The sequence below is a fragment of the Balaenoptera borealis genome (genome assembly GCF_965194805.1).
Source record: "Balaenoptera borealis genome assembly, contig: HAP1_SCAFFOLD_1698, whole genome shotgun sequence".
In the NCBI taxonomy this organism is placed as follows: domain Eukaryota; kingdom Metazoa; phylum Chordata; class Mammalia; order Artiodactyla; family Balaenopteridae; genus Balaenoptera; species Balaenoptera borealis.
The window spans coordinates 55,288-81,130 of NW_028122544.1; the positions used below are offsets into that span (position 1 = coordinate 55,288).

Here is a 25,843-nt window from a genome sequence, read left to right on the forward strand (position 1 = left end):
TTTTGTATTGGACTGACAACAGTCCTATGAAATACAAAGAAGGCCGAGAATCAGTGACAGGAAAGGATCACCAGTAAGAACTACAGCAGTCACCGCTTACCTCGTAGCATAGGGCACTGTCCGTGATCCTTAAGAAGAGTTAGTAGAAATGCCTTGCCCATCTTGCCCCTGAACCCCTTGAAAGGTACACGACTGCTGTGTTGGTGTTTAGGGGGAGCATCTCACTTACCAGGGACTGACTTCTCCCTTGATTCCTCTGTAGTGATGGAGACTTCCCCGCTGATGAAAAATTCCCTGGGATTGCAACCTCCAAGCCAGACAGCTTTCCTATGGAATGACAGAGAACTTGTCAAGGTGAAACACCAGTCTGCGGGAGAAAGGGAGGAAGAGAATGATGGAAATCGTTTCTGGGAAACTATTTTTACATTATGTGTTGTTTGTTCCCGGTAAATAAACTGAAATCTTCTTAACAGTACAACAAAATCTAAACCACTAAAGCCAACAATACAGGAGTATAACGTTCGACAAAAATTTCTTTGGCTGCGCAGCATGTGGGATCTTAGCTCCCCAACCAGGGATTGAACCCACGCCTGCTGCGTTGGAAGCGCAGAGTCTTCACCACGGGACCACCGGGGAAGTCCCAGGACTATCACTTTTAAAGGAGAAGGTACAAACCCCTCGGTTCTATGAACTGGAGATTTTTAGTAAGAAGTCAATATATTTGTTGTTAGGCACATTTTATGTTAGGCTGTCTCCCTGCACAGGATGCAGGCGCCTTGAGAATGGAAGTCATATCCCTCTATAGTACGTCCCTCTTCTTTCTGCTTTGCAGTTTGCTGCTCCACTTGTTCAACCCCACCTAGTAATAACCTATACTTCCCTTGTTCCTGTTTTCCCATCTGGAAAACAGACAAAAGGCAACCAAACAACGCAAAGGTCTCAACAAATAAGGGATATCCAAAACCAGAGATGGCCAGAACTTCTGTACCCCTGATGAAATAGTCCTCATACAAAACCTGATAATCAAATTCCTTAATGCTAGGAATCACAGTGAAAAATAGTATCTGAACTGACTTCTGTCAGATGAGTGAGAACTAAGGTTAATTCAGTGTATCTGAAGCATAGAAAGTGAGGGCAAAAGTGGCACAAGATGGGGCTAGAGAAGCAGAGAGGATTCTAGACCACGCAGAGTCTTAAAGGCCAACAGTGTGTTTTCTATTCTCAAAACAATGTTTGTGAGCGATGTTTATGAGCAACGTTCCAACTTGCTTTGAAGGTTTCTTGTGTGAAGAGTGGATTGGAAGGAAACAAGATATATGGACACTAGTTAGGACCTAATCGCAACAGACAGGCAAGTTCAGTATTAGGAAGTTGAGGAAGAGCTGGCTGACAGATTCCAAAGAAATTCAGGAGATGAACTGAAGCGGGCTTAATGGGGTAGGAGATGGAGGAAAGGAAGGTCTTAGGGAATTCAAGGGTTTACTGCACACATGAGCAAAGTCTCAAAATTAATCATTTGAACGTACAGAGGCGGATCTCCCAAATGACACCGGTTAGGAAGCAACGGTACGCCCTTTAGAATTCCTAGAGACAACACAAATCAACTGTTTCGATGGAAAATTCGGCGGGACTCTTGATTTCCATGGGAATACAGAGAAAAGAGACACTGATCTGGCTTGCAGGTATATTTAGGAAGCTGTTAGCCGGACATCACCTACTAGTATCATGTAAGTAGGCCGTCCGAAGTAGGAAGCTTAGGGGAAAAACCTGGAGGAAAACTTAAAAGCTTAAGCCACACCTCTACACTACACCACCTTTCACAATTTCTTCTCAGATAAGCATCATCCCCATCAGTGAAGAAACTCGTACCTCATAATAGGAAAAACAGGCCTAAAGATTCAATGTGTGTCTTGGGAGGTCCCATCTATGCGATATCTTCCTGGGACCAGAAAAGGCCCCAGGAAGATCCATCTCTGCACCCCTGAAAGCTTACCACCAAGGAAAATGACTAGGTCCATAGATTTCCTCCCTCAAACCAGCTTACCTCACACATAGATCATTAGCAACTCCGCCCTTACTCACATTATCACAGTCACAAGAGTGGTTAGGGAGAAAAGCACTAACCAGGGGAACTAAAACAGAGGCAATCCAGGCCAAGCTGGGCTGGTGGCAGATATCTTGCTCCTTACGCTCGGGTGCATAATGCGACTCACCACAGTGCCTTTTTCACAGACCCTTTTGAACGTTTCTCCACAGAATCCAACAGCTCAAGTTAGTTCATGACGCTTCAAGGTCAACAATCGTCAAGAGAAAAACATGCAATATGTCTTACAATGTTGGATTCCTTACAAACAGGACAAGGAGATAACCATGTAGACAAAACCAGAGCATTTGAAAACATCTGTATTCTACAAACACACCAGTGAATGCTATAAATAAGGTACTATGACATAAAACAAAATGAAAACTAGATGTGAGACTGTTCTCTTCAGTGTACAGACTTCATGGCAGTTGCTGCACACTATCTAGCTACTTAGATCTTTAACTCTCTGTTCTGTTAATACCAAATGAGGCCCAAGTGTGTCAACCTGTTTCCCACAGAAACCAAAAAGTCTACATGCATCTCTTTTCTCCTGTGCCCTTTCACCTTACCTGCTCCCAATTCTCCACCAACGTCCTCCTCTTTCTCTAATTATTCTCCTCTTCATTTTGCTTGGCCTTGCCCCCAAGCATGCAAGACAGAGAGTCCTAGAGGTCCAAGATTCTAGAGTGGCTGTTTGCAAGGCGGAGGAGATTACAGTAACTGCCACACTGTATATACTTCTGTGCAAAGAAAAAGGGACAGTGTTCAGAATGTCTCTCACATATAACAAGAGCTGGAGATGGCAGGATACCTGTGTGGCCCAAGGAACTAGAGCTAGCAAATTATGGGCCAAACAATTGCAACCAAAGGCTGGAAGAGGAAAGGTCTGCAACCAGCTCTGTCTCCTAGCTCTCTGGTATTTGCTGCCAACGGGCAGAGTCTATTTCGTGAAGCATCAAGCACTGAAAAGAAGACTCCTGCTGCTGGAAGGTGACAGGAAGTAACGTCCAATGCAAGATCAAGGCTTGTCCTCGAAGCAATGCCCATAATGGAAGAAAAAAAAAAAAGAGAAAGCGGAAGAGAAATGTTAAGTCGCAAGTCCAACCTGGCCCCCAGCCTAGCCCAGCCCAAGGAAGGTAGGAGTCAAGGAGAAGAAACTAAAAGAGAAGAGCCTTGGACCACAACATTCTCCACAAGGTACACTCAAGAAACTTCACCCTACTCTTGAACCAAGTTACAAAGAGAGCTTCTTAATCCCTACTTTGGCTCCTTAAAAGCTGCTATCAGTTCACTCATTAGACACATCTGATTTCAGAACAACTGTAATAGTTCAAACTAGATGGCTCTTTCCTTCCTAAGGATTATTAATTAAATAAGATCTATATAGCTCTAAGTATATGATACATAAAATAGAATACTCTGTAGAATATAAGTAACTCTTAGTTCAGTGTATTAATGAACGTCTGTAAGAAATGTTGCAATGATTTCCCTAATGGAAGAGCCTGGGGGAGGTAAATCTGTCTTCTAGGATTTCCTCCTCCCCAAAGCTCAGAAACTCAGGTGTTGTTTTAGCTCTCCTACACTCTCTTCACCCAAGCCCGCCTTCCTGTTGGGGATCGGACCTCCCTATTGGCTCTCTCATACCTTTCAACTGCCTGCTTTGTGACATCACTCTCCTCCCAAACCTACTACCACTTGGTAGAGCCTTGGGGTTTCCGTGGAGCTGTTTGGACCAGTAACCAGTGACCTCTGTACTGGACACGTGCGCCGTTCAGCTGCAGCCACTCAGACATCATCTAGTGTTGTCTCCTCATCCCTTGTACCTGCAGTGGATGCTTCCTCTTCTCTGACCATGTCAGGTAAGAAAAGAAACTTTGGAAAGTTTTGCGTTCGATTTCTTTTGCCCCTAAATTGAGTAGGAGATTCAAAATAGCATGGAATAATGAGGGAAAGTATTGAACTACAAGTCTGGAGACCTAATTTCACTTTTGACTTTGACGTTTACTATCTGTGTGACTTTGGACAAATCACTGGCTGTCTCACAAAGCCTGTTGCTTTCCTTAACTGTTACGTTAGGATACCACGTTGGGTTGATCACTCTGATCCCCTTCTTTTCCAGTATTGAGCCTTAAAGGGTACCCATGTAGAAAACGAAATCAGACACTTCTCAAGAGTGTTTCAACAGAAACATAGAAAAGTCAGGGGACATAGAAAACTAGCAATATATACCAAGATGTTTCATCTCTAATGGTCTCCCTCCACTAGGATTTCGACTAGTTGAAAAGAGAGAATAGGGAGAGAGGATGGAGAGTACTGGGCTCTACAGGGAGGCACAGAGTCGAGCGTAAGGAAGTTTAGGATGGTTTTCATTAGCACAGGCCAACAGGCACCAAGAGATGGGAGAAAATGTAAGAATGAAGAGGGAAAGCATAGAGGAGCTCTCAAGAAAAACGGAGTTTGCAATGGAATGCTGATGGGAACCAAAGATTTTCAATTAAAGCAGAAACAGCACAGAGGGAAACCTGCTCAGAGCAGGGCAAAACCAAGTTGATGGTAGCAAACCCTTACATTAACAGACTAAGAAGGAAAGTAAGGCCAGAACAGGGGATCACCAGGAAAGGCAGCTTATCAGAAAAGTCATACTCCGTTTTCTTTCTTTTATTGCCTCTCTGAATACAGTTGGCCACTTGACAGTTTTGAATATAAACATTTTAGAAATACGTTTTAGAAATGATGCCTCCTATAAACAAGCAACCACAGTGGTTATCTAGGGGGCTGCTTTTCAGTGTTTTATTCTTTCTAATTTTTAAACTAGGTAGACATTTCACCAATTCAACATTTTAAGTGATATCTTCTAAATTGAATCAGAAGGACTATTTTCCTTGGTGTGATATGTAGGTTCTAAGGCAAGGCTGCTTTTCATTTTTACAGTTATTTCCTTCCTAACACAGAGAGCACATTGATCAACAGCCATCGTTCGCTTGTAGATCTTAGCTACCGAAGAAGAAGAAGAAGAAGAAGAAAAAGTCAAGCCCCACATCTCTAATTCCCCCCACTTAGGGAATTCCCTGGCGGTCCAGTGCTTAGGACTCGGTGCTTTCACGGCCAGGGCCACGCGGCGCGGCCAAAGAAACAAAACAAACAAACATCCACATTTATCGAAAACCATATTGTGGAGTCCTGTGGATTTTCTTACATTTGAAAATCTTTTTTAATTGGATTCTAGGCATGATGGTTTTTTGAGGTTTTGGGATGCCATCTTCTTGGATGCTGAAGATGATTCTAATCTAAGTTCTAGGATAAATCCAAAAACCTTCCTGATACATTTTAAGCTTCCTTTCTGCTTATTATATAAGCTATATTCATTGAAATATATATTTCTCCTAGGCTTAATACCTCTTACTTGCTGGGTAAAAATATGAAGGAGCACAATAATGAAACTCTTTTACACTTATTATTTTGCTGTCTGCTTCGTACCGGTTTTCATTGAAATACTTGTCTATATGTGTTGTGGCTACCTATACATGCACATTTATTGCATTCTGTTGCTTGTTATGCATTTTTTACTGACATACCTTCTCTGTCTGTATGCATTGGCTAGGAATTCATTCACCTCTATCACCTCCATCGTGTCTTCTGGTTAATAGTATTCACTAAAATAGAGTGGGCAAAATTCACTTTCATAATATTGCATGGATAGTACAGAATGCCATTTGTTAGTAAATTCATTAGGCTTCGATACTTGCCACATACCCCAGTTTTCATTAATATCTATGGATTTCTTTTTCGTTAACGTAATATGCTTGTCATGATTTTTCTTTGTCTTTCTAGAACTTATTGTATCTTCCTCCATATAAATCATACGCAATAGATCAGCTTATTCATCTATTAATTATTACTGCTATTATTATTGGTGGTGGTGTTATAACCACTTTACAGGTGAGGAATCTGAAGTAATCAGATAACTCTTCCCTTTCCAAAAGCACTTAAGAAATCCACTTTCGGGTAATCATTTTGAGGTAGGATGAGAAACCAGGCTTGAAGAGGGCAAAAATGACTCTTTCAATTCACCAGTTGGACTGAGCTGTACGTCACCTCTAGGTAATAGCGTGGGAACTGCACAAGCAAAGGGAGACACTGAAGACGACAATGGTAACAGCCGTACTGTTTTCTAATGGACAAAAAAAATGCCTATATTATAAGTTCTATTTCTCCTGCTTTCTGGCAGTATCATGCTCAGAGTGGAGTCCTGGCAAGGAAGTCAGGATACTTAGGTTCTGAAACCTGGTAATGATACTAACATAATGAGAGAACTTGAACAAGTCAACCCGACCTCTCTGAGCCTCAGTTTCCTTACTCACGAAATGAGACTGAGAACATCGAAGTTCTCTAAGGGCCTCCTAGTTCTAAAATGCTTCCAGTCTAGGAAATAGCATAGAAGTCAATACGAGTGCAGGCTGAAGGGAAAGACAGGGCAGGGAGAAGGTTGCTTCCAGCCTAGAGAACAATCTCTGAACCACACCACTTGGCTCTTCTGCCCGTCTGTGCCCAAGATGGGAGCACAGGCAGTTAATAGAGAAGAGTGGAAAACTGCTCAGTCCTTACAGCCATCATTAACTGTCTGATTTTGGGTTTCTCAGGAAGTAGTGATAGTAGAGGTGTCCTGATAGCAAGAACCTTCAGATGATGCCGTTCCTCAAACGTAGTGAGAATTTCTCAACCTCCCTGAGTTTTTCATGACCCTCTTGTTCTTACAGAAAATTTCCAACATCCATCTCTACTTGGAACTCTAAATTCTCTGCAGCATTCTCCTCCTGTGGTGAGCAATGCAACTTCCCTAACACGAAGTGTCTGCAACTTCTCCAGAGTCTCTGCCCCTGCCGTCAGTTCGGCATCGGCTACTGGTACCCCTTTCCAGACACTCATGGGTAGTGCCTACCTTTACCAACATTCTAGCACGACTATGTTATCTGGAGTTACTGACCACAGCCAGATCTCCACTTCAGCTGCTTCCTATCCAGGTGTTCTTGAGTGGGACATCACAGCAAGCACTGAAAAGAATTCTTCTTCACTCGGAGACTTTACTCTGGCACTCACTGACCGCCACACAGCTGCCTCCTCCATGTTTCTGGCAGCCCAGTATGATAAAACTTCAGACGCCAAGAACATGGTCCCTCTACATCCATCGCTTTCTGCCAGCCTTGCTCAGGGAACACCATCTCAGATTCCAAATCAGGGGCAGAGCCGCCTGTCACTTCCCTGCCAGGACGGAAGCCAGGTATATTACTATAACCAAGGCACACTGGGGTCTTTACTGTATGGAGAACTTGGCTCCTGCCCGCAATCCTACGGCTCGGCGTCATACACAGGAAGTCGGGCCTCTGGGCAACCAGAAATGGGAATGGGACTGAAGGAGATTCAGCCCACAAATATCCGACCACCAGCTTCCACCTCTGCAGTCTGCCACCCTGTGTCTGCTCAACGCATCACAGAAACAAGTTTTCAAGGTGAGTATAACAAACGCCAGAGAAAGTTGAAGAATGAGGTCGGCATTCAAAAATGGGGTCAAATCGACAGCTGGGAAGGGGTGTAGAGGCAGGTAGAATTTAGATCCTGAGCCTTTAATAACCACTACCTTCGCTCAGTGCCCTCTGTTTTTAGACTCTATATGAGAACACCTAGGGCTTCCCTGGTGGCGCCGTGGTTAAGAATCCGCCTGCCAATGCAATGCGGGGGACACGGGTTCGAGCCCTGGTCTGCGAAGATCCCACATGCCGTGCAGCAACTAAGCGCATGTGCCACAACGACGGAGCCTGCATTCTAGAGCCCGTGAGCCTCAACTACCGAAGCCCACGTGCCTACAGCCCATGCTCCGCAACAAGAGAAGCCACCGCGATGAGAAGCCCGCACACCGCAACCGAGAGTAGCCCCCGCTAGCCGCCAACTAGAGAAAGCCCGTGCACAGCAATGAGAGACCCAGTGCAGCCAAAAAAATAAATACGTAGAATAAATAAGTTCAAACAGTAAATAAATACATAAACATAAATTACAAAAAAAAGAACACCTAATGCAGGTGGGAAGGTGGGAGGGCCACTGTAGAGGTCATCTATGCTACATGTACAAGAACGCCGAGAGCACACCAATCGGTACCACACTTTTCACTGCTGTAGCCGATCGTTCCCCCTGTACTGCCACACTGTAGCACTCCCTTCCCTCATCTACTGCTATAGTCTCTTCGGAAGGTGTTTCAGAACTCTTGTTATGTGAGTGCCAGTTGAACTGTCCTCACTTCCTTCATTTATACCAGGATTGAAGACCTTGTGGTCCGAGATCCTGTCCAGAGAGCAAGCAGGCTAAGACTCTGTCTTTGTTGATGTATTTCATCAGCAAGGGCTCTACCCCCTCTCCTAGTTCATGGTGTGACGTGTTCTTGGCCTCTCGGGAAAGTGGGGAGAATGGAAAGGACCCTATATGAGAATGCTAGGCTTTGTAAAACATTTCAGGTTTTTAAAAATAAGACTCATTTTGTATTGGACTTATAACAGTCCTATGAAATACAAAGCGAGCCGAGAATCAGCGACAGGAAAGGCTCACCAGTAAGAATTACAACAGTCACCGCTTACCTCGTAGCATAGGGCACTGTCCATGATCCTTAAGAAGAGTTAGTAGAAATGCCTTGCCCATCTTGCCCCTGAACCCCTTGAAAGGTACACGACTGCTGTGTTGGTGTTTAGGGGGAGCATCTCACTTACCAGGGACTGACTTCTCCCTTGATCCCTTTGTAGGGATGGAGACCTCCCCCCTGGTGATGAAAAATTCCCTGGGATTGCAACCTCCAAGCCAGACGTTTTGTGTGACACAAAGTCAAGAACTCCCCAAGTCCTGCAGTAGCAGAAACAGCCACATACTTGAGAGTAACCCACCATCTGAACTTGGGGACATTTCAGTGACAGCTCCAGTCCAGAGTGCCAGGCGTCTCCTGGCCCTGCCTCCAGCTCCAAGCCAGGGACAAATAGAGAGTAAGCACGTGGATGATATCAAAACCAAGCTTTCAAAGCCTCTGGATGCCTACCAGATCCCAACAGAGAACCAAGATCCTCCACTACTCCCTTTAGGAATCCCTGATATTCACCAGCCGCTGGCCTGCACCGATCCCCTCAGCCAAGAGGAGCAGCCTGGTTCTGAAAATGCTGATCTGGGAGAGAACAGCCGGAGTCGTCAGGACCTAGGGACACTTGAAAATGGGATTGAACCTAGCAGTGGTCTTGCAGACATTACTACACTGGCGGAGGATATTCACCTTCCCCAGCTCTTTAATCCTTTGAAAGATCTTGATCAATCCCAAGGTCCCAACGTGATCAAAGCTAAAGACACCAGAGCCATTAAGGTGAATCAGGTGCAGGAAAAGCCAAGTGTCATAAAGGTTCCCTCTGATCAACCCAGGAAGAACAAACAGAAAGCCTCTGAGCCTATCAGTGGCGCTCCCAAGGCCAAAATCCAGCCAAAGAATCCAGAGTGCCCGTTAGGGGGAGAAGTGGTTACATGCCACGCTGCAGTCAGTGACAGGGCTCCTGTGAACACGGCCAAGCACTCTCAAGGCAAACCTCAGAAAGCTGCATCCAGAAAGATCAGCAAAACTAAGAGCCACGGGCAGGAAAAGACCAAAAGGACCAGAGGGAGAAACAAGGCTGAGGAGAACAAGCAGTCAGGGAACAAAGTCAAGGCAGAAGAGAAGCCAGCAATCCCCCACACGAAGCGAAAGGAACACCAAACTGAGCTTCTCCAACAGAGCTTTCAAAAGCCTCGAACCTCCCTTGGCGTGCGCATGCTGGAGTCTGTGAAGGTTCTTCATGCGCTGGGGAAGAAGAATGAGACGAAAACTGGGCTCTCTTCCTGTCGGCTCTTGGGAAAGTCAAGCAACCCCAAAGACCCCCAGCCACCCCCAGCTATCCAGCCATGGCGGCATACCCCACGTGAGGGGAAGGGTCCTGAGAAAACGCAAGTCCAAGCCCAGAAACCAGACAGCAGTGCTGAAACAGAGTGTCCGTCTCCAGCCCAGTATGAGCGGCCTCCTCCTGGGAAGGTCAAGTTGATACCTCTGCCTTTTTCTGCCTGGGACAAGCCTCAAGCTCGACCCGCTCCTCGGAGGCCACAGTCTCTGGCCTCACATCGGCCTGCTGGGGCTTACCGTGCCCAGCCTGGTTCTACTGACTCAGCTCAACCTGCTGCAGCCAATTCATCCCAGCCAGCTCCTGCCTCTTTGCCAGGCCCCGCCAAACCAGCTCAGCCAACTGTGACCAACCCAACCCAACCGGCTTGGCCCAACCATACCCAGCCTCGTGTCCCTCAGTCTGCTGCTCCTAGGCCTGCACCCTCCAAAACTTCATCTGGCGCTCCTCTCCAGCGGGAGCCTGTTCCCCCTGCTGTGAATAAGCGCCAGTCCCCACCCAAGCTCCAAACCCAATTTCTACTCCAAGACTTCAGCAAGCAACGAGTTCCATGGAGGGAACCCAACGTGCCTGAGCCAGTCATGTCAAAGCCCATCGAACAAGAGCAGAGGCCAGAGCGAGAGGCCATGAAGAGGCGGGCTCAACAACAACGGGAGAATGCTGCCAGATACACCTCTTCGGGCAAGCTGCAATTTTTCACCGAGAGGGAAAACGAAATGGAAATTGCCGACTACTACGGATACGTCAAGTGAGAGCTGCTAGGATTCTTGGTGCCACCTTGGCTACCAGCTGTTCTTCCATACACAGGTAAGACAGGTATAGAACTGAATAAGTAAATGGAATACAATTAATAGACGAGTAACAAACCTTTCGAATTTTCAGATGCTGCTAACTGGGGCGTGAGAAAGGAAGGACTGAAAGTTGGATGGGAGAATGAAGGAAAGGGGTAAAAACTGAGCAAAGAGGAAGGAACTTGGCCCAGGGCTAGGAAGGCCAAAAGAGACGTATGGATTTAGGAAAGGAAGCAGGAGCGAGGATGAAATGGCAGAAGTAAAAAGCAGGGTCAGAGGTCTGGGTTGAAAGAACACAATTGGAGTAGAGTTGAAGGTGACAGAAGATGAGTCTAGGTTTACTAGGAGAAATAGAAAAAGTCTCTCGGGGACGCTGGCCTTAAGTCTCACAACCACCAGATAGGTATTTCAGAAAACAAGAGGTTCAGGACACATCTCTGAAAGGTCTGAGTTGCCTTATTCAGGTGTGACTGTAGTGGGGGAATAGGGAAATCTACCAGAGAAGTGGCTAGGGCTCAGAGTTATCCTAGGGGCAGCTGACGACAGGGGCAGAGCCAAGGGAACTGCTGGATCAGGAGGCCCACGAACAAAGCAGGGGCATAGCCGCCTGTCACTTCCCTGCCAGGAAGGAAGCCAGGTATATTACTATAACCAAGGCACACTGGGGTCTTTACTGTATGGAGAACTTGGCTCCTGCCCGCAATCCTACGGCTCGGCGTCACACACAGGAAGTAGGGCCTCTGGGCAACCAGAAATGGGAATGGGACTGAAGGAGATTCAGCCCACAAATATCCGACCACCAGCTTCCACCTCTGCAATCTGCCACCCTGTGTCTGCTCAACGCATCACAGAAACAAGTTTTCAAGGTGAGTATACAGACGGCAGAGAAAAGTTGAACAATGAGATCAGCATTCAAAAATGGGGTCAAATCGACAGCTGGGAAGGGGTGTAGAGACAGGTAGAATTTAGATCCTGAGCCTTTAATAACCACTACCTTCTCTCAGTGCTCTCTGTTTTTAGACTCTATATGAGAACACCTAGGGCTTCCCTGGTGGCGCCTGCCAATGCAGGGGACACGGGTTCGAGCCCTGGTCTGCGAAGATCCCACATGCCGTGCAGCAACTAAGCGCATGTGCCACAACGACGGAGCCTGCATTCTAGAGCCCGTGAGCCTCAACTACCGAAGCCCACGTGCCTACAGCCCATGCTCCGCAACAAGAGAAGCCACCGCGATGAGATGCCCGCACACCGCAACCGAGAGTAGCCCCCGCTAGCCGCCAACTAGAGAAAGCCCGTGCACAGCAATGAGAGACCCAGTGCAGCCAAAAAAATAAATACGTAGAATAAATAAGTTCAAACAGTAAATAAATACATAAACATAAATTACAAAAAAAAAGAACACCTAATGCAGGTGGGAAGGTGGGAGGGCCACTGTAGAGGTCATCTATGCTACATGTACAAGAACCCCGAGAGCACACCAATCGGTACCACACTTTTCACTGCTGTAGCCGATCATTCCCCCTGTACTGCCACACTGTAGCACTCCCTTCCCTCATCTACTGCTATAGTCTCTTTGGAAGGTGTTTCCGAACTCTTGTTATCAGAGTGCCAGTTGAACTGTCCTCACTTCCTTCATTTATACCAGGATTGAAGACCTTGTGGTCCGAGATCCTGTCCAGAGAGCAAGCAGGCTAAGGCTCTGTCTTTGTTGATGTATTTCATCAGAAAGGGCTCTACCCCCTCTCCTAGTTCATGGTGTGAAGTGTTCTTGGCCTCTCGGGAAAGTGGGGAGAATGGAAAGGACCCTATATGAGAATGCTAGGCTCTGTAAAACATTTCAGGTTTTTAAAAATAAGACTCATTTTGTATTGGACTGACAACAGTCCTATGAAATACAAAGAAGGCCGAGAATCAGTGACAGGAAAGGATCACCAGTAAGAACTACAGCAGTCACCGCTTACCTCGTAGCATAGGGCACTGTCCGTGATCCTTAAGAAGAGTTAGTAGAAATGCCTTGCCCATCTTGCCCCTGAACCCCTTGAAAGGTACACGACTGCTGTGTTGGTGTTTAGGGGGAGCATCTCACTTACCAGGGACTGACTTCTCCCTTGATTCCTCTGTAGTGATGGAGACTTCCCCGCTGATGAAAAATTCCCTGGGATTGCAACCTCCAAGCCAGACAGCTTTCCTATGGAATGACAGAGAACTTGTCAAGGTGAAACACCAGTCTGCGGGAGAAAGGGAAGAAGAGAATGATGGAAATCGTTTCTGGGAAACTATTTTTACATTATGTGTTGTTTGTTCCCGGTAAATAAACTGAAATCTTCTTAACAGTACAACAAAATCTAAACCACTAAAGCCAACAATACAGGAGTATAACGTTCGACAAAAATTTCTTTGGCTGCGCAGCATGTGGGATCTTAGCTCCCCAACCAGGGATTGAACCCACGCCTGCTGCATTGGAAGCGCAGAGTCTTCACCACGGGACCACCGGGGAAGTCCCAGGACTATCACTTTTAAAGGAGAAGGTACAAACCCCTCGGTTCTATGAACTGGAGATTTTTAGTAAGAAGTCAATATATTTGTTGTTAGGCACATTTTATGTTAGGCTGTCTCCCTGCACAGGATGCAGGCGCCTTGAGAATGGAAGTCATATCCCTCTATAGTACGTCCCTCTTCTTTCTGCTTTGCAGTTTGCTGCTCCACTTGTTCAACCCCACCTAGTAATAACCTATACTTCCCTTGTTCCTGTTTTCCCATCTGGAAAACAGACAAAAGGCAACCAAACAACGCAAAGGTCTCAACAAATAAGGGATATCCAAAACCAGAGATGGCCAGAACTTCTGTACCCCTGATGAAATAGTCCTCATACAAAACCTGATAATCAAATTCCTTAATGCTAGGAATCACAGTGAAAAATAGTATCTGAACTGACTTCTGTCAGATGAGTGAGAACTAAGGTTAATTCAGTGTATCTGAAGCATAGAAAGTGAGGGCAAAAGTGGCACAAGATGGGGCTAGAGAAGCAGAGAGGATTCTAGACCACGCAGAGTCTTAAAGGCCAACAGTGTGTTTTCTATTCTCAAAACAATGTTTGTGAGCGATGTTTATGAGCAACGTTCCAACTTGCTTTGAAGGTTTCTTGTGTGAAGAGTGGATTGGAAGGAAACAAGATATATGGACACCAGTTAGGACCTAATCGCAACAGACAGGCAAGTTCAGTATTAGGAAGTTGAGGAAGAGCTGGCTGACAGATTCCAAAGAAATTCAGGAGATGAACTGAAGCGGGCTTAATGGGGTAGGAGATGGAGGAAAGGAAGGTCTTAGGGAATTCAAGGGTTTACTGCACACATGAGCAAAGTCTCAAAATTAATCATTTGAACGTACAGAGGCGGATCTCCCAAATGACACCGGTTAGGAAGCAACGGTACGCCCTTTAGAATTCCTAGAGACAACACAAATCAACTGTTTCGATGGAAAATTCGGCGGGACTCTTGATTTCCATGGGAATACAGAGAAAAGAGACACTGATCTGGCTTGCAGGTATATTTAGGAAGTTGTTAGCCGGACATCACCTACTAGTATCATGTAAGTAGGCCGTCCGAAGTAGGAAGCTTAGGGGAAAAACCTGGAGGAAAACTTAAAAGCTTAAGCCACACCTCTACACTACACCACCTTTCACAATTTCTTCTCAGATAAGCATCATCCCCATCAGTGAAGAAACTCGTTCGTACCTCATAATAGGAAAAACAGGCCTAAAGATTCAATGTGTGTCTTGGGAGGTCCCATCTATGCGATATCTTCCTGGGACCAGAAAAGGCCCCAGGAAGATCCATCTCTGCACCCCTGAAAGCTTACCACCAAGGAAAATGACTAGGTCCATAGATTGCCTCCCTCAAACCAGCTTACCTCACACATAGATCATTAGCAACTCCGCCCTTACTCACATTATCACAGTCACAAGAGTGGTTAGGGAGAAAAGCACTAACCAGGGGAACTAAAACAGAGGCAATCCAGGCCAAGCTGGGCTGGTGGCAGATATCTGCTCCTTACGCTCGGGTGCATAATGCGACTCACCACAGTGCCTTTTTCACAGACCCTTTTGAACGTTTCTCCACAGAATCCAACAGCTCAAGTTAGTTCATGACGCTTCAAGGTCAACAATCGTCAAGAGAAAAACATGCAATATGTCTTACAATGTTGGATTCCTTACAAACAGGACAAGGAGATAACCATGTAGACAAAACCAGAGCATTTGAAAACATCTGTATTCTACAAACACACCAGTGAATGCTATAAATAAGGTACTATGACATAAAACAAAATGAAAACTAGATGTGAGACTGTTCTCTTCAGTGTACAGACTTCATGGCAGTTGCTGCACACTATCTAGCTACTTAGATCTTTAACTCTCTGTTCTGTTAATACCAAATGAGGCCCAAGTGTGTCAACCTGTTTCCCACAGAAACCAAAAAGTCTACATGCATCTCTTTTCTCCTGTGCCCTTTCACCTTACCTGCTCCCAATTCTCCACCAACGTCCTCCTCTTTCTCTAATTATTCTCCTCTTCATTTTGCTTGGCCTTGCCCCCAAGCATGCAAGACAGAGAGTCCTAGAGGTCCAAGATTCTAGAGTGGCTGTTTGCAAGGCGGAGGAGATTACAGTAACTGCCACACTGTATATACTTCTGTGCAAAGAAAAAGGGACAGTGTTCAGAATGTCTCTCACATATAACAAGAGCTGGAGATGGCAGGATACCTGTGTGGCCCAAGGAACTAGAGCTAGCAAATTATGGGCCAAACAATTGCAACCAAAGGCTGGAAGAGGAAAGGTCTGCAACCAGCTCTGTCTCCTAGCTCTCTGGTATTTGCTGCCAACGGGCAGAGTCTATTTCGTGAAGCATCAAGCACTGAAAAGAAGACTCCTGCTGCTGGAAGTTGACAGGAAGTAACGTCCAATGCAAGATCAAGGCTTGTCCTCGAAGCAATGCCCATAATGGAAGAAAAAAAAAAAAGAGAAAGCGGAAGAGAAATGTTAAGTCGCAAGTCCAACCTGGCCCCCAGCCTAGCCCAGCCCAAGGAAGGTAGGAGTCAAGGAGAAGAAACTAAAAGAGAAGAGCCTTGGACCACAACATTCTCCACAAGGTACACTCAACAAACTTCACCCTACTCTTGAACCAAGTTACAAAGAGAGCTTCTTAATCCCTACTTTGGCTCCTTAAAAGCTGCTATCAGTTCACTCATTAGACACATATGATTTCAGAACAACTGTAATAGTTCAAACTAGATGGCTCTTTCCTTCCTAAGGATTATTAATTAAAGAAGATCTATATAGCTCTAAGTATATGATACATAAAATAGAATACTCTGTAGAATATAAGTAACTCTTAGTTCAGTGTATTAATGAACGTCTGTAAGAAATGTTGCAATGATTTCCCTAATGGAAGAGCCTGGGGGAGGTAAATCTGTCTTCTAGGATTTCCTCCCCAGAGCTCAGAAACTCAGGTGTTGTTTTAGCTCTCCTACACTCTCTTCACCCAAGCCCGCCTTCCTGTTGGGGATCGGACCTCCCTATTGGCTCTCTCATACCTTTCAACTGCCTGCTTTGTGACATCACTCTCCTACCAAACCTACTACCACTTGGTAGAGTCTTGGGGTTTCCGTGGAGCTGTTTGGACCAGTAACCAGTGACCTCTGTACTGGACACGTGCGCCGTTCAGCTGCAGCCACTCAGACATCATCTAGTGTTGTCTCCTCATCCCTTGTACCTGCAGTGGATGCTTCCTCTTCTCTGACCATGTCAGGTAAGAAAAGAAACTTTGGAAAGTTTTGCGTTCGATTTCTTTTGCCCCTAAATTGAGTAGGAGATTCAAAATAGCATGGAATAATGAGGGAAAGTATTGAACTACAAGTCTGGAGACCTAATTTCACTTTTGACTTTGACGTTTACTATCTGTGTGACTTTGGACAAATCACTGGCTGTCTCACAAAGCCTGTTGCTTTCCTTAACTGTTACGTTAGGATACCACGTTGGGTTGATCACTCTGATCCCCTTCTTTTCCAGTATTGAGCCTTAAAGGGTACCCATGTAGAAAACGAAATCAGACACTTCTCAAGAGTGTTTCAACAGAAACATAGAAAAGTCAGGGGACATAGAAAACTAGCAATATATACCAAGATGTTTCATCTCTAATGGTCTCCCTCCACTAGGATTTCGACTAGTTGAAAAGAGAGAATAGGGAGAGAGGATGGAGAGTACTGGGCTCTACAGGGAGGCACAGAGTCGAGCGTAAGGAAGTTTAGGATGGTTTTCATTAGCACAGGCCAACAGGCACCAAGAGATGGGAGAAAATGTAAGAATGAAGAGGGAAAGCATAGAGGAGCTCTCAAGAAAAACGGAGTTTGCAATGGAATGCTGATGGGAACCAAAGATTTTCAATTAAAGCAGAAACAGCACAGAGGGAAACCTGCTCAGAGCAGGGCAAAACCAAGTTGATGGTAGCAAACCCTTACATTAACAGACTAAGAAGGAAAGTAAGGCCAGAACAGGGGATCACCAGGAAAGGCAGCTTATCAGAAAAGTCATACTCCGTTTTCTTTCTTTTATTGCCTCTCTGAATACAGTTGGCCACTTGACAGTTTTGAATATAAACATTTTAGAAATACGTTTTAGAAATGATGCCTCCTATAAACAAGCAACCACAGTGGTTATCTAGGGGGCTGCTTTTCAGTGTTTTATTCTTTCTAATTTTTAAACTAGGTAGACATTTCACCAATTCAACATTTTAAGTGATATCTTCTAAATTGAATCAGAAGGACTATTTTCCTTGGTGTGATATGTAGGTTCTAAGGCAAGGCTGCTTTTCATTTTTACAGTTATTTCCTTCCTAACACAGAGAGCACATTGATCAACAGCCATCGTTCGCTTGTAGATCTTAGCTACCGAAGAAGAAGAAGAAGAAGAAGAAAAAGTCAAGCCCCACATCTCTAATTCCCCCCACTTAGGGAATTCCCTGGCGGTCCAGTGCTTAGGACTCGGTGCTTTCACGGCCAGGGCCACGCGGCGCGGCCAAAGAAACAAAACAAACAAACATCCACATTTATCGAAAACCATATTGTGGAGTCCTGTGGATTTTCTTACATTTGAAAATCTTTTTTAATTGGATTCTAGGCATGATGGTTTTTTGAGGTTTTGGGATGCCATCTTCTTGGATGCTGAAGATGATTCTAATCTAAGTTCTAGGATAAATCCAAAAACCTTCCTGATACATTTTAAGCTTCCTTTCTGCTTATTATATAAGCTATATTCATTGAAATATATATTTCTCCTAGGCTTAATACCTCTTACTTGCTGGGTAAAAATATGAAGGAGCACAATAATGAAACTCTTTTACACTTATTATTTTGCTGTCTGCTTCGTACCGGTTTTCATTGAAATACTTGTCTATATGTGTTGTGGCTACCTATACATGCACATTTATTGCATTCTGTTGCTTGTTATGCATTTTTTACTGACATACCTTCTCTGTCTGTATGCATTGGCTAGGAATTCATTCACCTCTATCACCTCCATCGTGTCTTCTGGTTAATAGTATTCACTAAAATAGAGTGGGCAAAATTCACTTTCATAATATTGCATGGATAGTACAGAATGCCATTTGTTAGTAAATTCATTAGGCTTCGATACTTGCCACATACCCCAGTTTTCATTAATATCTATGGATTTCTTTTTCGTTAACGTAATATGCTTGTCATGATTTTTCTTTGTCTTTCTAGAACTTATTGTATCTTCCTCCATATAAATCATACGCAATAGATCAGCTTATTCATCTATTAATTATTACTGCTATTATTATTGGTGGTGGTGTTATAACCACTTTACAGGTGAGGAATCTGAAGTAATCAGATAACTCTTCCCTTTCCAAAAGCACTTAAGAAATCCACTTTCGGGTAATCATTTTGAGGTAGGATGAGAAACCAGGCTTGAAGAGGGCAAAAATGACTCTTTCAATTCACCAGTTGGACTGAGCTGTACGTCACCTCTAGGTAATAGCGTGGGAACTGCACAAGCAAAGGGAGACACTGAAGACGACAATGGTAACAGCCGTACTGTTTTCTAATGGACAAAAAAAATGCCTATATTATAAGTTCTATTTCTCCTGCTTTCTGGCAGTATCATGCTCAGAGTGGAGTCCTGGCAAGGAAGTCAGGATACTTAGGTTCTGAAACCTGGTAATGATACTAACATAATGAGAGAACTTGAACAAGTCAACCCGACCTCTCTGAGCCTCAGTTTCCTTACTCACGAAATGAGACTGAGAACATCGAAGTTCTCTAAGGGCCTCCTAGTTCTAAAATGCTTCCAGTCTAGGAAATAGCATAGAAGTCAATACGAGTGCAGGCTGAAGGGAAAGACAGGGCAGGGAGAAGGTTGCTTCCAGCCTAGAGAACAATCTCTGAACCACACCACTTGGCTCTTCTGCCCGTCTGTGCCCAAGATGGGAGCACAGGCAGTTAATAGAGAAGAGTGGAAAACTGCTCAGTCCTTACAGCCATCATTAACTGTCTGATTTTGGGTTTCTCAGGAAGTAGTGATAGTAGAGGTGTCCTGATAGCAAGAACCTTCAGATGATGCCGTTCCTCAAACGTAGTGAGAATTTCTCAACCTCCCTGAGTTTTTCATGACCCTCTTGTTCTTACAGAAAATTTCCAACATCCATCTCTACTTGGAACTCTAAATTCTCTGCAGCATTCTCCTCCTGTGGTGAGCAATGCAACTTCCCTAACACGAAGTGTCTGCAACTTCTCCAGAGTCTCTGCCCCTGCCGTCAGTTCGGCATCGGCTACTGGTACCCCTTTCCAGACACTCATGGGTAGTGCCTACCTTTACCAACATTCTAGCACGACTATGTTATCTGGAGTTACTGACCACAGCCAGATCTCCACTTCAGCTGCTTCCTATCCAGGTGTTCTTGAGTGGGACATCACAGCAAGCACTGAAAAGAATTCTTCTTCACTCGGAGACTTTACTCTGGCACTCACTGACCGCCACACAGCTGCCTCCTCCATGTTTCTGGCAGCCCAGTATGATAAAACTTCAGACGCCAAGAACATGGTCCCTCTACATCCATCGCTTTCTGCCAGCCTTGCTCAGGGAACACCATCTCAGATTCCAAATCAGGGGCAGAGCCGCCTGTCACTTCCCTGCCAGGACGGAAGCCAGGTATATTACTATAACCAAGGCACACTGGGGTCTTTACTGTATGGAGAACTTGGCTCCTGCCCGCAATCCTACGGCTCGGCGTCATACACAGGAAGTCGGGCCTCTGGGCAACCAGAAATGGGAATGGGACTGAAGGAGATTCAGCCCACAAATATCCGACCACCAGCTTCCACCTCTGCAGTCTGCCACCCTGTGTCTGCTCAACGCATCACAGAAACAAGTTTTCAAGGTGAGTATAACAAACGCCAGAGAAAGTTGAAGAATGAGGTCGGCATTCAAAAATGGGGTCAAATCGACAGCTGGGAAGGGGTGTAGAGGCAGGTAGAATTTAGATCCTGAGCCTTTAATAACCACTACCTTCGCTCAGTGCCCTCTGTTTTTAGACTCTATATGAGAACACCTAGGGCTTCCCTGGTGGCGCCGTGGTTAAGAATCCGCCTGCCAATGCAATGCGGGGGACACGGGTTCGAGCCCTGGTCTGCGAAGATCCCACATGCCGTGCAGCAACTAAGCGCATGTGCCACAACGACGGAGCCTGCATTCTAGAGCCCGTGAGCCTCAACTACCGAAGCCCACGTGCCTACAGCCCATGCTCCGCAACAAGAGAAGCCACCGCGATGAGAAGCCCGCACACCGCAACCGAGAGTAGCCCCCGCTAGCCGCCAACTAGAGAAAGCCCGTGCACAGCAATGAGAGACCCAGTGCAGCCAAAAAAATAAATACGTAGAATAAATAAGTTCAAACAGTAAATAAATACATAAACATAAATTACAAAAAAAAGAACACCTAATGCAGGTGGGAAGGTGGGAGGGCCACTGTAGAGGTCATCTATGCTACATGTACAAGAACGCCGAGAGCACACCAATCGGTACCACACTTTTCACTGCTGTAGCCGATCGTTCCCCCTGTACTGCCACACTGTAGCACTCCCTTCCCTCATCTACTGCTATAGTCTCTTCGGAAGGTGTTTCAGAACTCTTGTTATGTGAGTGCCAGTTGAACTGTCCTCACTTCCTTCATTTATACCAGGATTGAAGACCTTGTGGTCCGAGATCCTGTCCAGAGAGCAAGCAGGCTAAGACTCTGTCTTTGTTGATGTATTTCATCAGCAAGGGCTCTACCCCCTCTCCTAGTTCATGGTGTGACGTGTTCTTGGCCTCTCGGGAAAGTGGGGAGAATGGAAAGGACCCTATATGAGAATGCTAGGCTTTGTAAAACATTTCAGGTTTTTAAAAATAAGACTCATTTTGTATTGGACTTATAACAGTCCTATGAAATACAAAGCGAGCCGAGAATCAGCGACAGGAAAGGCTCACCAGTAAGAATTACAACAGTCACCGCTTACCTCGTAGCATAGGGCACTGTCCATGATCCTTAAGAAGAGTTAGTAGAAATGCCTTGCCCATCTTGCCCCTGAACCCCTTGAAAGGTACACGACTGCTGTGTTGGTGTTTAGGGGGAGCATCTCACTTACCAGGGACTGACTTCTCCCTTGATCCCTTTGTAGGGATGGAGACCTCCCCCCTGGTGATGAAAAATTCCCTGGGATTGCAACCTCCAAGCCAGACGTTTTGTGTGACACAAAGTCAAGAACTCCCCAAGTCCTGCAGTAGCAGAAACAGCCACATACTTGAGAGTAACCCACCATCTGAACTTGGGGACATTTCAGTGACAGCTCCAGTCCAGAGTGCCAGGCGTCTCCTGGCCCTGCCTCCAGCTCCAAGCCAGGGACAAATAGAGAGTAAGCACGTGGATGATATCAAAACCAAGCTTTCAAAGCCTCTGGATGCCTACCAGATCCCAACAGAGAACCAAGATCCTCCACTACTCCCTTTAGGAATCCCTGATATTCACCAGCCGCTGGCCTGCACCGATCCCCTCAGCCAAGAGGAGCAGCCTGGTTCTGAAAATGCTGATCTGGGAGAGAACAGCCGGAGTCGTCAGGACCTAGGGACACTTGAAAATGGGATTGAACCTAGCAGTGGTCTTGCAGACATTACTACACTGGCGGAGGATATTCACCTTCCCCAGCTCTTTAATCCTTTGAAAGATCTTGATCAATCCCAAGGTCCCAACGTGATCAAAGCTAAAGACACCAGAGCCATTAAGGTGAATCAGGTGCAGGAAAAGCCAAGTGTCATAAAGGTTCCCTCTGATCAACCCAGGAAGAACAAACAGAAAGCCTCTGAGCCTATCAGTGGCGCTCCCAAGGCCAAAATCCAGCCAAAGAATCCAGAGTGCCCGTTAGGGGGAGAAGTGGTTACATGCCACGCTGCAGTCAGTGACAGGGCTCCTGTGAACACGGCCAAGCACTCTCAAGGCAAACCTCAGAAAGCTGCATCCAGAAAGATCAGCAAAACTAAGAGCCACGGGCAGGAAAAGACCAAAAGGACCAGAGGGAGAAACAAGGCTGAGGAGAACAAGCAGTCAGGGAACAAAGTCAAGGCAGAAGAGAAGCCAGCAATCCCCCACACGAAGCGAAAGGAACACCAAACTGAGCTTCTCCAACAGAGCTTTCAAAAGCCTCGAACCTCCCTTGGCGTGCGCATGCTGGAGTCTGTGAAGGTTCTTCATGCGCTGGGGAAGAAGAATGAGACGAAAACTGGGCTCTCTTCCTGTCGGCTCTTGGGAAAGTCAAGCAACCCCAAAGACCCCCAGCCACCCCCAGCTATCCAGCCATGGCGGCATACCCCACGTGAGGGGAAGGGTCCTGAGAAAACGCAAGTCCAAGCCCAGAAACCAGACAGCAGTGCTGAAACAGAGTGTCCGTCTCCAGCCCAGTATGAGCGGCCTCCTCCTGGGAAGGTCAAGTTGATACCTCTGCCTTTTTCTGCCTGGGACAAGCCTCAAGCTCGACCCGCTCCTCGGAGGCCACAGTCTCTGGCCTCACATCGGCCTGCTGGGGCTTACCGTGCCCAGCCTGGTTCTACTGACTCAGCTCAACCTGCTGCAGCCAATTCATCCCAGCCAGCTCCTGCCTCTTTGCCAGGCCCCGCCAAACCAGCTCAGCCAACTGTGACCAACCCAACCCAACCGGCTTGGACCAACCATACCCAGCCTCGTGTCCCTCAGTCTGCTGCTCCTAGGCCTGCACCCTCCAAAACTTCATCTGGCGCTCCTCTCCAGCGGGAGCCTGTTCCCCCTGCTGTGAATAAGCGCCAGTCCCCACCCAAGCTCCAAACCCAATTTCTACTCCAAGACTTCAGCAAGCAACGAGTTCCATGGAGGGAACCCAACGTGCCTGAGCCAGTCATGTCAAAGCCCATCGAACAAGAGCAGAGGCCAGAGCGAGAGGCCATGAAGAGGCGGGCTCAACAACAACGGGAGAATGCTGCCAGATACACCTCTTCGGGCAAGCTGCAATTTTTCACCGAGAGGGAAAACGAAATGGAAATTGCCGACTACTACGGATACGTCAAGTGAGAGCTGCTAGGATTCTTGGTGCCACCTTGGCTACCAGCTGTTCTTCCATACACAGGTAAGACAGGTATAGAACTGAATAAGTAAATGGAATACAATTAATAGACGAGTAACAAACCTTTCGAATTTTCAGATGCTGCTAACTGGGGCGTGAGAAAGGAAGGACTGAAAGTTGGATGGGAGAATGAAGGAAAGGGGTAAAAACTGAGCAAAGAGGAAGGAACTTGGCCCAGGGCTAGGAAGGCCAAAAGAGACGTATGGATTTAGGAAAGGAAGCAGGAGCGAGGATGAAATGGCAGAAGTAAAAAGCAGGGTCAGAGGTCTGGGTTGAAAGAACACAATTGGAGTAGAGTTGAAGGTGACAGAAGATGAGTCTAGGTTTACTAGGAGAAATAGAAAAAGTCTCTCGGGGACGCTGGCCTTAAGTCTCACAACCACCAGATAGGTATTTCAGAAAACAAGAGGTTCAGGACACATCTCTGAAAGGTCTGAGTTGCCTTATTCAGGTGTGACTGTAGTGGGGGAATAGGGAAATCTACCAGAGAAGTGGCTAGGGCTCAGAGTTATCCTAGGGGCAGCTGACGACAGGGGCAGAGCCAAGGGAACTGCTGGATCAGGAGGCCCACGAACAAAGCAGGGGCATAGCCGCCTGTCACTTCCCTGCCAGGAAGGAAGCCAGGTATATTACTATAACCAAGGCACACTGGGGTCTTTACTGTATGGAGAACTTGGCTCCTGCCCGCAATCCTACGGCTCGGCGTCACACACAGGAAGTAGGGCCTCTGGGCAACCAGAAATGGGAATGGGACTGAAGGAGATTCAGCCCACAAATATCCGACCACCAGCTTCCACCTCTGCAATCTGCCACCCTGTGTCTGCTCAACGCATCACAGAAACAAGTTTTCAAGGTGAGTATACAGACGGCAGAGAAAAGTTGAACAATGAGGTCAGCATTCAAAAATGGGGTCAAATCGACAGCTGGGAAGGGGTGTAGAGACAGGTAGAATTTAGATCCTGAGCCTTTAATAACCACTACCTTCTCTCAGTGCTCTCTGTTTTTAGACTCTATATGAGAACACCTAGGGCTTCCCTGGTGGCGCCTGCCAATGCAGGGGACACGGGTTCGAGCCCTGGTCTGCGAAGATCCCACATGCCGTGCAGCAACTAAGCGCATGTGCCACAACGACGGAGCCTGCATTCTAGAGCCCGTGAGCCTCAACTACCGAAGCCCACGTGCCTACAGCCCATGCTCCGCAACAAGAGAAGCCACCGCGATGAGATGCCCGCACACCGCAACCGAGAGTAGCCCCCGCTAGCCGCCAACTAGAGAAAGCCCGTGCACAGCAATGAGAGACCCAGTGCAGCCAAAAAAATAAATACGTAGAATAAATAAGTTCAAACAGTAAATAAATACATAAACATAAATTACAAAAAAAAAGAACACCTAATGCAGGTGGGAAGGTGGGAGGGCCACTGTAGAGGTCATCTATGCTACATGTACAAGAACCCCGAGAGCACACCAATCGGTACCACACTTTTCACTGCTGTAGCCGATCATTCCCCCTGTACTGCCACACTGTAGCACTCCCTTCCCTCATCTACTGCTATAGTCTCTTTGGAAGGTGTTTCCGAACTCTTGTTATCAGAGTGCCAGTTGAACTGTCCTCACTTCCTTCATTTATACCAGGATTGAAGACCTTGTGGTCCGAGATCCTGTCCAGAGAGCAAGCAGGCTAAGGCTCTGTCTTTGTTGATGTATTTCATCAGAAAGGGCTCTACCCCCTCTCCTAGTTCATGGTGTGAAGTGTTCTTGGCCTCTCGGGAAAGTGGGGAGAATGGAAAGGACCCTATATGAGAATGCTAGGCTCTGTAAAACATTTCAGGTTTTTAAAAATAAGACTCATTTTGTATTGGACTGACAACAGTCCTATGAAATACAAAGAAGGCCGAGAATCAGTGACAGGAAAGGATCACCAGTAAGAACTACAGCAGTCACCGCTTACCTCGTAGCATAGGGCACTGTCCGTGATCCTTAAGAAGAGTTAGTAGAAATGCCTTGCCCATCTTGCCCCTGAACCCCTTGAAAGGTACACGACTGCTGTGTTGGTGTTTAGGGGGAGCATCTCACTTACCAGGGACTGACTTCTCCCTTGATTCCTCTGTAGTGATGGAGACTTCCCCGCTGATGAAAAATTCCCTGGGATTGCAACCTCCAAGCCAGACAGCTTTCCTATGGAATGACAGAGAACTTGTCAAGGTGAAACACCAGTCTGCGGGAGAAAGGGAAGAAGAGAATGATGGAAATCGTTTCTGGGAAACTATTTTTACATTATGTGTTGTTTGTTCCCGGTAAATAAACTGAAATCTTCTTAACAGTA

The 25,843-nt window shown here is 46.3% G+C and overlaps 1 protein-coding gene across 1 annotated transcript in view; it reads right to left on the reverse strand.

The window, feature by feature from the left end:
- The window catches only part of LOC309622168 (uncharacterized protein), a 72,377-nt gene extending 50,904 nt beyond the window's left edge, over nt 1-21,473 (reverse strand). Inside the window, exons 1-3 of the mRNA XM_082409297.1 lie at nt 21,391-21,473; nt 12,914-13,051; nt 230-367 (exon numbers count right to left, since the gene is read on the reverse strand). Of these exons, the coding sequence (XP_082265423.1) occupies nt 230-367; nt 12,914-13,051; nt 21,391-21,451 (337 nt within the window). The 5' untranslated portion in view covers nt 21,452-21,473. The remainder of the gene's footprint in view (nt 1-229; nt 368-12,913; nt 13,052-21,390) is intronic.
- Between the last annotated feature and the right edge of the window lie 4,370 nt (nt 21,474-25,843).